Source organism: Podarcis gaigeae, assembly GCF_964106915.1.
Source record: "Podarcis gaigeae genome assembly, chromosome: 1".
Taxonomy (NCBI): domain Eukaryota; kingdom Metazoa; phylum Chordata; class Lepidosauria; order Squamata; family Lacertidae; genus Podarcis; species Podarcis gaigeae.
The window spans coordinates 132738699-132752862 of record NC_139678.1 but is presented as its reverse complement, the minus strand read 5'-3'; the positions used below and the strand labels follow the sequence as shown (position 1 = coordinate 132752862).

General features: G+C 42.9%; 1 protein-coding gene across 13 annotated transcripts in view; it reads left to right on the top strand.

The window, feature by feature from the left end:
* Positions 1–14164, top strand: part of COL6A3 (collagen type VI alpha 3 chain) — a 103118-nt gene that overhangs the window by 83100 nt on the left and 5854 nt on the right. For 3 of the 13 annotated variants that reach the window (XM_083702484.1, XM_083702483.1, XM_083702481.1), the window contains 5 exons: positions 2822–3088; positions 3708–3791; positions 8750–8920; positions 9036–9086; positions 13640–13723. In XM_083702484.1, coding sequence (XP_083558610.1) covers positions 2822–3088; positions 3708–3791; positions 8750–8920; positions 9036–9086; positions 13640–13723 — 657 coding nt within the window. The remainder of the gene's footprint in view (positions 1–2821; positions 3089–3707; positions 3792–8749; positions 8921–9035; positions 9087–13639; positions 13724–14164) is intronic. The other 10 variants (XM_083702485.1, XM_083702487.1, XM_083702486.1 and 7 more) reach the window with 9 other exon arrangements.

Sequence of the window (14164 nt, the reverse complement as noted above, 5' to 3'; positions counted from 1 at the left end):
TCAAAGCATAGTTTGCTGCTAAGTTAGCTTAGTTTTAATTGAAGCCTCATCCCATATACTCCAACCAAAAATCTGACCTTTCATTGAAATTCTGTGCTCCCAGAAGATTGGTCTGCACTAAAACAAAAATTAAATGATCAGAACATTTTGCCCTGATGGAGTTCTTCTGATGAAATTCCATGTGATGTTTGTGTAAATAAATCACTCATTGAGCTGAGTGACATCCATGATGCAGTTAAGGACATTGAATTTCTTAGCTATATGCTGGGTTGGTTTTATGCCCATTGTTTTCCACTGTATTACACTTTTCTGGTTAATCTCACAGCCAAGTCAGCCGATTTCAGTCATCTGACTGGGAACATTGTCATTTGGACCAAATAAGCCAATACCGCTTCAAAAATAGATTGTCTCCGTGTGTTACAATGCATATTGTAAAATATTCATGCCATATGCTGTTAGCAGGAGAGCTCCCAAATCATTATTGTCCACATAAACAGATTAATGAAAGTCAAGTGGCACATATATGTTAAATTGTTAGAAAGAATAATCTTGGTAGAGGAAGGTAAATAACTTTGTCTTCCATCAGCATACACAATGTGGATAGATTTAAATATTTTGTGTAGATTTTAATGTGTGTGTGTTAAATAAATAAATATTTTGTGAAGATTGATTAAAAATTCAGTCCCATACTCATATTAATGCTGTTGCATTAATATGTGTTCTCTACCAAATGCTTCTTTCTAGTAATTTAAACATGCATGTGTCCTCTGACTTTTATTAACTTGTTTCCATGGACCATAACAAATCAGGAGATCTCTTGTTCTCTATGGGTTGTTTTTCAGCCTGAAGACTAATAAAATAAAATCCAAAAATACAGTAAACTTTCATTTTTTAAAAAAAGGCATGGAGCAGTAAGATCATTATAATACAGTGGATCATTCAAACAAGTTCATTAGAATAAATTTCACTAACAAGTTAAGATAGAGAGGAATCATTTCAAAACTACTGTCTTCAACAGGGATCTCGCCAGTACCACCACAAGTCTTTTATCAGTGGGATGTTTCACATTCTGCAGACTTCCTAAGCAAGCAAGCAGGCAGGCAAGCGAAATTAATGTCTACAACATTGGTGCAAAACTAGAACCTAAGTTATACAAACAGCAGATGAGCTAGTATGATAGCCTGCTTCTAGGCTGCATCAGTGTTGACTGGAATTCTGCTGCATAATTCCCTGCCCATACAAAACCAGAGTATCAGGGAGAAGTGTTCTAGCCAAGCCCTCTCTTTGACATGCTGGTTTTCTTGAGGTGGTTAATGTGATAGAGCTCAGACACAGGTTGGCCCTCAGCTGTTCTTTATGAGAACTGGGCCTAAATAGACAGAAAAGCCCCAAATACCCACTTACATTAATAATAATAATAATAATAATAATAATAATAATAATTTATTTGTACCCCGCCCATCTGGGCAGCTTCCAACAAAGTATTAAAATGCAGTGGTCTGTTAAACATTAAAAGCTTCCCTAAAGAGGGCTGCCTTCAGATGTCTTCTAAATGTCAGGTATTTGTTTATCTTTTTGACATCTGATGGGAGGGCGTTCCACAGGGCGGGCGCCACTACCGAGAAGGCCCTCTGCCTGGTTCCCTGTAGCTTTGCTTCTCACAATGAGGGAACCACCAGAAGGCCCTTGGCGCTGGACCTCAGCGTCCGGGCTGAACGATGGGGGTGGAGACGCTCCTTTAGGTATACTGGGGCCGTTTAGGGCTTTAAAGGTCAACACCAACACTTTGAATATCCCCAGTTGGGACACTACATATGTTAAACACAGCTTTCCACACTTTTCATGTTGGTGACACACTTTTTAGACATGCATCATTTCACAGCACATTAATTCAATTTGACTAGCAAAATGGAGGTTAAATTAATCCCTTTCCAGCCCCGGGAGGAGTGTGGGGAGAGATCATGTGACACGCCTATACACTGCAGCTGACACACTAACATATCGTGACACACAATTTGGAAAGCTCTGTGTTCCACTGCTGAACAGCTCTGACTGTCAAAATTTTTCCAAATGTTTAGTTGGAATCTGCCCCCTTGTAACTTGAAGCCATGGGTTCAAGTTTTACCTTCCAGAGCAGGAGAAAACAAGAATGCTCCCTCCTCCATGTGACAGCCCTTGCGATATTTGAAGATGGCTATCTTATCTCCTCCCAGACTCCTCTTTTCCACGCTAAACACACCCAGCTCCTTCAAGCGCTCCTCATAAAACCTGGTTTCCAGACCCTTGATCCTCTTGGTTGCCCTCCTCTGCACACATTCCAGCTTGTCAACATCCTTCTTAAATTGTGGTGTCCAGAACTAGACACAGCATTCCAGGTGTGGTCTGACCAAGGCAGAAGAGAGTGGGACTGTTGCTTCCCTTGATCTGGACACTAGATCAATTTTCACTGGCCTGTTTTTAAAGGGCTGCCCCTCTTACGGGTTTCTAACTAGATTTTTTGGCTTCTGCAAACCTTGCCCAAGTCTGCTGAGGCCTCCCTTGATGTGTTAGAATGGTGCCATTTTCACTACATGAGTATTGGTAGTTGTCTTTGAACATTGGAAATAGACAATTGGAAATAATTGACCATCCAGGTTTAGCGCCAGCTCTTAAGTGGCAATTGGAGTTGTTTTGAAATTAAATCAGCCAAACAAAGGGAATGCTATATTTGGGGTGCACTTATTTGAGGTCTCTTGGGTTTTTATGGATGATCTATTCTTTTAAAAATGCAGTCTACTTTCTTTCTACTTTGAAGCCTTATGCCAGGTTCTGTTTTTGACAGTGGTTAAGCACGCAGGTGAAGTCCAAATAACTGATATCACAGAAAACAGCGCTAAACTGCACTGGGTGAACCCTGAACCTCAACATGTCTTTGTCTATGACATCACAATCACCTCCGCACATGACCACTCTCTAGTCCTGAAGCTCAATTTGACTGGCACTGAACGGGTTATTGGAGGCCTCAGGAGTGGGCAGAAATACAATGTCTTTGTGACTGGCTACCACAATGCACAGGCCAAAGCAACCTACAGAGGAACATTTAGCACAAGTAAGTTTGCCTTGTTTCTTGGGATTGAATTCACTCGCTTTCAGATGTTAGAAATATTAAGAACAGGGAGGAAATTAACATTGCATTAATAATGTTGACTCATGCTCAGACAATGCACAAAAATTGGCATTCTAGAAGCTGAAAATGTTGATGAATGGCTGTGAATTTTTTCTTTGTAAAGGCTTGAGTTTTCCAAAAGCGAGTGAACTGGATCTGATTATTTCTAGCACTTCAGGGTAACAATTGTCTCCTGAAGAGAACCAGATTGGAAAATATTGACTGGGGAGGGGGAGGGGTTTAGCAGCTGGAGAAATTCATCTATATAGTCAGTTAATCAAACATCTGTTACTAATGTCCCCAGTGGAAACCAATACTCATTTCAAAATCTTGTGCTTCATGTTGAATGATGTCCCAACTGTTATTTACCAAGCTTAATTCAGTGGTTTGTAAAAAGAGATCTCTTCTTCCTCCTTTAAAAAATGACACCTCTAGTTCCCAGCTAGAGATTTCTGTGGGTGACTTTGATATAAATGAAAATGTACACAAGGTGTTGCTTAGGAGGTTACTATGAGGTACTCCACCCCTCACACCCCACAATTTCTATGCTTTCCCTTTGCAGAGAGTATGCCATTGCCCAAGCTACCTGCAGCAGCTGTAGCCAATCTGATGGTGAACACTGACCCATTGGAAGGACCGGAAACAGGTGAGTCCAGGGCTCCTGAGGTATCAAAGTGGTGTCCCGTTTTCAGCTGGGCTCCCTGACAGATTTTTCTTTTAAAGTAAGGGGCACTTAGGTGGCGTGTTTTCTGAAATAAGGACAAATAATTTCTGTAAAGAGAATGCACATAAAAGATGCACATAATGTTTTAAAGCACCTTGATGTTCCCAAATAAGAGGCAAAGATTTAAATTAAAGGGAGTCCATTAACATATGGAGCACCCGGCATTCATAATCATATGCCAGGTAGAGCCAACAAGTAGTGTCATTATAACTGATGCCCAGTGATGCTCCACCAACCAAGCCAAGAATGTAGAACGTATTAATTTTGTAAAGAGGAGGGGGGAAGTGAGCTTTGCAGAAAAGCAGTACATTCAGCAGGTGTTTCAGATGTTCAAGGAAAAGCCAGCAGGGTGCTCGACTGATTCAGTGTAATATGGAAAGCAATGACATGGGCATTTCTTTAGTTGCGAGATGCATGGCCTTCAAATGAATGTGGCTCTGCCGCTTTGAACATTGCACTGAAAACACAAAGAAAAGGGGAGCCTGCTGAAGGAGTAGTCGCTTGAGAGGAAAACACCTGCAATTTGAATATCCATAGTTTCTGTCATACTAGTCACTGAAACGCACTGTCTGCATCCCTAGAAAAATCACCCAGGAAGAAATGCCAGCAGTTTCAATGTGCACAGTTCATTTCATCCCAGCACTGTGCTGAAATTCTTCTGAGGGGACATGTGTCCCATTAGCCCCTCCTTCAGCATTGCACAACTTAATGCTTAATAGTGCAATCCTAGTCTTTTCAGCTTAGAAGTATGGACCACTGAATTCAGTGGCACTTACTGCTGAGTAGACATGTTTAGGCTTGCATCCTTAGAAGGGCAGCACACTCTGTATCAGAGAATGGATCCCCAGATCCCAGGCCACACAAAATCATGGGTTTTATTCTTTCACAGGTATTGAACAAAGGTGTATTTTTTATGTTATCAGCTATCTGCTGGCTAATTTGGATAAAAGGGAAAATACTAGGTAATTTTTTTAAAAAAAATCCCTAGGTGCCTAGATCGAGGTTTGGGGCAAGTACTCTTTGGTGAGACAGCTCAAGCTGACATTTAAAACGGCAAAACACACAGCAAAGCCAAGAGTGGAAACATAGGCTGTTAGATCTCTAACATACCCTGTTCTAAGTTACTTCCAAAGTTGCCCACTTCCCCTTAGGGAAGGGACCAAATGTTTGGGAAGTTAAAAAGGTCAGATTCATGCGCTTTTGCATACAGCAGCAAGAAAAAACCAGCAGTCTAACTTAGGTTCCAAAATGGTAAATGTTTCTAAATTATTTGTATAGAAACACAAAGATGGCTTGCTTAAGCCACACAGTCTAAGCCTGGAGCATGATCCACCTTAGACCTCCTTCCTGGGAGGGTTGGCATGATGGAATGGGAGAACAGAGTGGCAAGACAGATTGCTCTATGTTCTTAACCTCTTCATTCATTGTTTGGAGCTTAGCATGCTGGTTGTCTGAGGCTGGCTATCCCAAATTATCTACATGCCTTGAAAGAAGTTTCCCTCAAATCTCTGACCATCTAATTAACTGAGTAATAAGCAAGCCTCATGGGGTTGGGAAAAATCCAAAAGAAACACCAGATTGCCATGGCTTCTCTTCCTTGAGCAGGCAGTGGCTAAGCTTCCCATGTCATGGCCATCATGGAGCCAACAATAAAAAATCACCAAGGGATATTGAAAATATTTATTTTCCTGTGGCTCACTGGAAAGTATTCAATTATGAAAGTTTGTGTCACATTGTAAGTCCTTGTGCTTGTCTGTTTGCCTTGTCTCAACACATTAATGGTTTATTATCATTTATAAACCATTAATGAACAATTAACATAGCTTGTACTCAGTGATTAACAATTATGTGGATGAATAACATTTTTTATAAATGTGTAATTGTTGTGTGTGTGAATGCCAATAGTCTGTTGATCTTTCTGTTTTAATAAGTATAATATAATGCAATTCTCACATAATTATTGGACTGAAACATCTCTTAGAACTTTTGCTGCCTGTTATATGTTAGGTATATAATCTCATTTGCCTACTCATATTTATTTTCTCAAAAGCAAGATAGAAATAATTGATGGCAAATCTGCTTGTTTTTCTAAATGTGATGGTAGAGATTATCATGTTGACACCAGCTCATTATGCATTGGCCACTTGTAACAATAGACATCACTTGTGCCACATAATTGTTTCAAATTCAAAGCCATATAGTTCATAGCTTGGGCCAGGGTTTCCCAAACTTGAGTCTCCAGCTGCTTTTGGATTACAATTCCCATCACCGCTGACCATTGGTCTTGCTAGCTAGGGATGATGGGAGTTGTAGTCCAAAAACAGCTAGAGACCTATGTTTGGGAAACTGTGGATTAGGCAGTCCAATTTACATTATTTTGTCTGTTGCACATTAAGCAGTTCTTGCCTCAGCTGTCTTATACAAGTTCCTAATTTCCGTGGTCAGTTTTCTTAGATTCAGAACTGTGTCCTTGGTGTTAAATTTTTTGAAGACTACAAGCTGCTATGAAGAACACCTGTAAAAAGAAATTCAGTAGCTTTTCTTCTCATGCACATTGAGTGCTGCATATAACTGTCTTCAAACAAGCTGGCCTCTGTTGAATATGCTGTTCCATATACCTGAACAAAACAAAAAAAGGCACCTCTGGAATTCTTAATTGTTTTTGAGAGAGCTGGGCCCAAATAAGTTACCTTGCTGAAAGCCTGTTTCCTGGATGTTCTGTGGTGATGCTGAGGTTGTATGTTGCTTGTTCTGTTGTTGAAGTCGAGCGCTCCAGGGTGTGGTCCTCGATTCATCTCTTCTGTGTTTTTTCATCTCCCTTCACTTGCATCATTCTATGTAATGCTCACCTTCAGTTTATGTGTATAACTGCACTTGGTCCTTTTTTGTCACCAATTTCCATCTTGTATGACACACTTACTTAGCAGAGCACTGAGCAGATTCTTGGAAGGCACTTGTCTTTGTCTGGATGTTTTAACTTTTTATTAACTTTTTGGTTTTTGTAAGAGAGCCACAGGACACCTAACACAGGTCTATGAGCCACAGTAACACCTCACAAAGTGTATAATAAAAGCTGCAAGCATAGGAAGGATAATGCAGAAGAATATCAGGAATTATCAATTCCTTCAGAGGCTGCTTTCACACATGAAGCTCTCTTCTTCTCCTTAGCTGGGGTGTAAATTTGATGGAATAGCAGAGCGCTTCTTCCTCTCTTGCTTCCACCTACAGTTACCAATAGTGCAAGAGTGCTGTCATTATTGCCAGGTACAAAAATGCTCATGAGCTTGGATACCTACTGCAAGGTATCTAAGGTAGGCGGTCTGTACGTTGAGTCCTTGTGCCCATTACAGGGGTAGTGCAATTGCTTTTTACATATTAAAATAGTGGTATTTTACTGTGGTATTAAGAGGAGGCTCCTGTGCTGGTCACCAGCATATACAGCAGAATATTGTCTGAGCTTAAAGATGAGAGCAACATGGGTGTGCAGAGTTAAAAAGAGATGGCCCACGAATGAGCATAAACAGCAGTAATCATGCCAGCAAGCCACAATTTTAATAATAATAATAATAATAATAATAATAATAATAATAATAATAATAATGTATGCCAGCCACTCTGAGTGGTATAGTGGTTGGCAACAAACAAAATAGAGCAGATTTCCACTCCAAGGAGTTTGCAGTCTCAAGTTTAACACAGGAGAGCATAAGGAGAGGGAAGGGAAGCCATGACTCACAGTAAAGGCAATGAGGTTCATGGAATGAAAAACCTCAAGCCCAAGTGGGGGCCTATAATATATTGGCCCCTACTGAAGTGCCCAACTTTACCCTTTCTCCCCATGCTCATAAGTGCCCTTGTCCAAACGGCCCCAGCCTGGCTCAAAGCCTCCTTCTGCTCCCTGCTCTTTGCTTCCCATGTTGTCATGTGCCAAGGAGAGCCTGGCAGCATTAGATGCCCCAAGCTGGAGAAGGTAGTCATGGAGGTTGGAATATACTTCAGGGTTTGATTCTGTCTCAAAAGAAAGCACGGTTATAGCAGGAAATACGTTCCTTCCTAATGTGTGAATCTATCCTTAACTGGTCAGTTGTGTGTGGTGCTGTGTCCACTAGCTGACAGGCAAAGCTGGTGTGTCTGCTGGCTCCGGAAGCTGCTTAAGAACCCACTTCCTTGTCTTAGACTTCCAAGCTTCAAGCATGCCAGCTCCCTCAAGGTGAGGATTTTGCCTCCAGGTAGCCAACTCACCTCACTGCGCCTGGACTGAGGACGTATATATCAGCTGGGTGGGAAGCAGGCTAGAGGCTGAATGGGAAGCCAAAAAGTTTCTCAGTTGTGTGTACCCTTTAGCCGACGGGAAAAACCATATTTATTGCAGCCATGGTCTGCACCTGGGATACAGGTGCTCATGGGTGGACAACTTGGAACAACGTTGTCTTTGTAATTTGGGGAACCACCCATGAACGTCACTTGGGTTGTAACATTTGACCATTGCACCATTCTTGCATTTCTCCACTATGCTTTTTTGATGCCTCACTGCACTGGATGTGGCTAAAGACTTGCGGGGGCATGTACGAGCCTATCAGCTTTTACAGCAAATCCATGCCAGAAAATAAAATTAAAGCAGAATAAAACATTGAGCTGCATGCACTGGCTGCTTGGCATGTTTGTGATTTTACTAGGAATGGGCACAACATTATTATTTCCCAGGTTGTTTCTGTAAAGGAAGGCATTAGGAGATGGATAATAGTTCAGATCAAGCTCCCTTTCATTTGTGCTGTTGAAAACGGCTTCTCCCCCGCCCCCTCTTGCTTCCTGTGCCTTTTTGCAGCTTTTAACCTTTTCAGAATCATTTAACATTTGCACATTTTGAAATTCAAATTTGACAGATCCTTGCTTGCTGGACCTTGACATGGGCACGCAGTGCAAGGAGTATCAGGTTAAGTGGTTCTTTGACTTCAAAAACAAGATCTGCACCCAGGTTTGGTATGGTGGGTGTGGCGGTAACGCCAATAGATTTGAGACAGAAGCTGACTGCATTAGCAGATGCTTGAAGCCATGTAAGTACCCACAGAGGGTTAACCCATTTTGCACTTTTAAACATTGTCAAGCAACGTTTCAGAGCGGAAGGGGATAAAAGTTTAAAAACAAATTCCACACACTTTTTCTCTACAGCAGATGAGAGAGTCATGCAGCTGCCTGTCCTTGAGAAAAGTCCCTTATCAGGTAAAATCAGGAATGGAGAGGATTATGCGTTTAGTTATGTGTCATTATACTGGATGCATCTTTGGGATGCTTTGCCCAATGTAACCCATGCGCCTCTTGCTGCTTTCCTGCCTTGCTGTCAATGCCCCATACTTCTCCATCTCCGTCTGCATGCCTCCCATCGGACCTAGAAAAGCAATGCTGGTGTCAATATATTGCACTTTCTTCTGTCTCCTGCATCCAGAGGGCAGTCTCATTAACTGGGCCTCATCGTCTGGTGGGCAGCGCCAGCTTTGACTCCACCAAGAGAGGTGCTTCTCTAACAGGATTTGAATGAGGGAAGCCCCTTCCCCTATCTCTGCTAGCCACCCATCCTGTGGATGTGGTGAGATTTTGCGCTCAGCTGAGCACCTCTAGTATGCTGGCACATCAGAACCTTTGGCTTTGCACCTGGATTGTGGACCTAGGAATCTAGTCGTGGTTGGTCAGCTTCTCCTCCTTCAGCTTCAAGATCTGTTTTTGGAAGGGGAGCTGTAAGCAGTTTTCAGAGAGATGAAGGATAAAAACTAACAAAAGGGAGCAGAAGAAGACTCTGTCACATCCAGCCTCCTTGGATCTCAGGGCCTAGACCAGTCTTACACAGCCTCTTGCCTTCCAGATGTTGTTGGACAACCATCACCTTGACTATTGGCCGTGCCAGCTGGGTCTGCAGGGATTCCAACAACATCTGGAGGGCACCAGGTTGGGAGAGTTGGCCCACAACCAAGGGGCTTCAAGAACTAGGAAGGCGCTTCCAAGTCATCTTGCTCAGACACTTGCCAGTCTGCATCCTCCAAGGGAGGGGGAGAGGCAGCAAAGAGGACGCCAAACCGAGTGGCCTTTTCAGCCATGCTTTTCAAAAACATGCTCTAGAATTGTGATTTGTGCCCACCTTCCCATACCTGATGCCCTTTGCAACTAACAGCATTAAGACCATAATACACAATGAAACAGAGTATTATTTTTTTTTAAAGGAAAGAAAAAGATCAGAAATTAAAAATAGCAGCTCCCTGAAAACGAAAAATGGGCAAAATATAACAGTGCGACAGAGCAGAGAGCCAAGAAACCATTCAGCTGGAAAGCTGCTGGGTGAAGCCTTGGCCTGTTGGCAGAAGGACCATCAGAGCTGAACTGGCCTCCCTAAGGAGGAATTTGTAATCCTATCTTCAGCCCCTGACAGGCAGAGGAGTCTCTCTCTCGAAGATCTTAATACTTGCCTAAGCCGTTCTGCCACTTGCCCTAATTTCGCAATGCATGGGTTTTTCTGTCAGATCCACCCAAGGAGATGCCACTGGGTATGAGAGAGACAAATTTTCTTACTGTAAATTTTCATTTTCCACGTGTGTCCAGAGGGAAGGCTACTTGACTTCTCACCTTGAGAGCATTTTGGTTTGAGTCTCTCTCTTGTCCTTGTCCGTCTCTTTTGTGTTTATCCACATGCGTTTTTGTGCTTTGCCGTTAGATAAATATTTTTATTTCCATGTTGAGTCATGTCATAGGAGTCAAGGGACATCTTCTTTTCCAGTTCAGGTTTGGGGAGTCAGGGAGCCCCTCCCCTTGGTAGAGTCAGAAATTGACCCCAGCTCCTCACCAGGAGGTGGTGCTGACCTGGAAGGTGAGACACCTTCCCCCCTGCAGGAGACACAAGAACCAGAATTTAAAATAAGAATATGTCCCTTTCTCTGGTAAGCATGTAAACCTCACCACTCGTGCTGTATTGTCCTCAATATTACTAACATAGTCACTTGTGTGTTTCTACTCTTGTACAAACGTGTCCGTGTCCTTTTCATCATGGCCTTCTGCTCCAGTGGTCTCCTTTGAGATAGGAGGCCCATTCCCAACAAAGCCCTGCTGAGACCACCGTGAGAAACCCTGGAGGGTATGGCATGAATGGGTGTTAGGCAGGCTTCAGATTGGGAACACCAGGCTCAAAGAAAACCCCAAAGCGCCACATCATCTTTTGCTGGGTGTAGACTATTGTTCCACGCACAAAGGCAACATGCACATCCCTAGAGTATCCCATAAGAGATGCCTCTCAGAAATCTCCAACGAAAAGGCTTCTACAGCCCTCTTTCCAGCCAATCCTATGCATGCAGACGGAAGAGTAAGATTTTTCCCAGCTAAGATTTATAGCCTGACTCTGTTTCATTGCTGTGCTTCTTTGACATTCATCAGTTAACCAACATCTATCTTGTCATTTTTACCCATGGCTCCTGGGCCAATTCTCAGCAAATGTAGTGCTTAATGCTTCCTTCCTGTTGAAATATTTGAAAAGTGTGGCAATATCTTGGGATGGCATATCCTGTTGGGCAGGCTGCAGTGGTGGTGAGACAGCGCTGAACTGAGCTGCACCATCAGGTTACCCCCCTTTTTTTTTATTCCTGAAGAAGAGGACTGGTAAAAAGGAGTCTTCCCCGTCACTCCTTGCCTGGCCCCGCATGTGCTACTGACATGACCCAGTGCCAGCCAGAGGGTGAGGCTTTCTCTCTCCCATCCCAAGGAGTGCTGAAGCTGAGCCATAAGCTCCAGCTGTCGTCCCCTCCTCGACCATCAGCTTCAGATTCCTAACTCATCCATTTCACCCCTTCCACTTCTGTTGGGAAGGCAGAGGGGCCTTCGGTTGGGGCTTGGCCACACTTAGCTGTTGCCCTGCTCTTTCCAGGCAGAGGTTCATACTTTAATGCTTGGTTTCTGAGTGTGTGCCACTCCCTCCACCCTCCACAAAAGCCGCTCTTTAAAGCTGAATTAGAACAAATGTCAGTTCAGGTTTTCATTGATGTTTGCTCCAGTTGAGCTTTAAAGAACAGGTTTCCACAACTAAAGCTCCAGAGGAGGGGAAAGGGCGCTGGGCCATGGAGCTTTAAATTGTGGCCCATGCTGGGAAAAAGCGAAAGGAATCAAAGTGTGCATAAGCCCTTCCTCACATCACATAATAGAAATCCTGGAATTTTCTGAAATAAATTTTGTGATGGATTGCAAGTGAAAGAAAGAGCTGAGTAGTTGACTATTGAGCAAGCATAGCAGCAGTAACAAGGGGCAGAAGAAAGGTCTTCCGAAGGCACCAAGGCAGAGACAGCATGGGAAGGAGCAGGGTCAGTCCATCTTCCCTTGCCCATAGCCTCTAAAAATACATAGCTTGGTTTCTGAGTTTATTGAACAATCTCAATAGGTATTCCTTTGGTTTTTACGCCATAGGTTTCCCCAGCATTAGTTAAGAGTTTGTTTTGAAACGAGAGCAGCAGCATCTATGTTACAGAGATCTAGATTTCAACGGTTTGGATCATCTTACAAGATGAGGGTGATCTGCTAATTTTACTTTTTGGCTCTTGACTTCAAGCCCTGTTGAATGCTTTGGATAAAGAACACTGGTTTTGAGCCAACTTTAATTTTAGTTTCTTATTTATTAATACTATTTGTAGCCCACCCTTCATGTCAGTGGATCCCAGGGTGGAGTAAAAAATACATAAAGTCATACAAAACAAAATACTAAGCCATAAAAACTATTTTAAATGGTAGGAGCAGTTAAAACAGCAGAGGAGTCTAATGTATCAGCAGCAAATTACAGTGGTGCCTTGGTTCTCAAACTTAATCCATTCCGGAAGTCCATTCCAAAACCAAAGCATTCCAGAACCAAGACATGCTTTCCCATAGAAAGTAATGCAAAATGGATTAATCCGTTCCAGACTTTTAAAGACAACCCCTAAAACAGCATTTTATCATGAATTTTACTATCTAACGAGACCATTGATCTGTAAAATGAAAGCAATAAGCAATGTACTGCAGTCACAATCAATCAGTAGCTGAACTGGGTTCCACACAGTCACAAAAAGCCACAAAAACGCAAAATAAATAGCAAAAACAGACAGACCTAAGCATAACACTCAAAACGGAAATGTGGCACTCAAGTGTAACACTCAAAATGGAGCACATTCGGCTTCTGAAAAAAGTTTGCAAACCGGAACACTTCCGGGTTTGCAGTGTTTGGGTTGGTTCCAAGTTGTTTGAGTACCAAGGTGTTTGAGAACCAAGGTACACTGTAATTCACTAAGGCTGCAGTCCAAAGGAGGTAGGGCAGATGTGACAGTACAGGAACACTCAGGTCCATTTTATGACTTTTTTTAAAAAAATCCCTTCCATTTGAAACTGACAGTTGGGGACAGGGATGGAATCAGGGCAAGAATTTTAGACCAGCTCCTGCATAGTCTTTGGGCTTATTGGACCCTCTCTCATGAGATTGCAGCCTAAGTGTTGGAAATGCAAACAAGTCATTACTTGGTGCCAAAAAAAAATTTTAAGTGTGGCAATAAGAGCATTGAAACACACTGAGAAGCGTAAACCAAGGTTTTCTAGCCAGCTGAAGGGCTGAACACACCAAGAACATTTTGTAAAGACTCCATTGAGTCCTTTTTCTGACAAATATAAATTGTTCCCTGCACACTGACTCCACTCAGTGCTCAGCTGAATTGCACTCCATTTTCAGCCTCACTCCTAGGCTCCCCAACCCATAGTAAAATAACTGGTCTCGACATTTACAGGACAGAAAGTGCACAAGAAGAAGTTACGGAGGAAATTATCCAGAAGGAAATTGGAAAGCAGAGCAAAAAAGGTAGCAAGAGCAGGTATGAGAAAAAGAAACCAGAAGTTAACTGGATTGAGGAAAGTATATGTACTGAACGCGGGTCTAAACCACTGAGCCTCTTGGGCTTGCTGATCAGAAGGCCGGTGGTTTGAATACCCGCGACGGGGTGAGCTCTCGTTGCTCGGTCCCTGCTCCTGCCAACCTAGCAGTGTGAAAGCACGAAGTGCAAGTAGATAAATAGGTACCATTCTGGCAGGAAGGTAAACGGTGTTTCCATGCGCTGCTCTGGTTTCACCAGAAGCGGCTTAGTCATGCTGGCCACATGACCCAGAAAAACTCTGTGGACAAACGCCGGCTCCTTCGGCCCATAAAGCGAGATGAGCGCCGCAACCCCAGAGTCATCTGCAACTGGACTTAACTGTCAGGGGTCCTTTACCTTTTCTTATATGTATTGAAAAGAAACCGGGGGAAGAAATAAAGC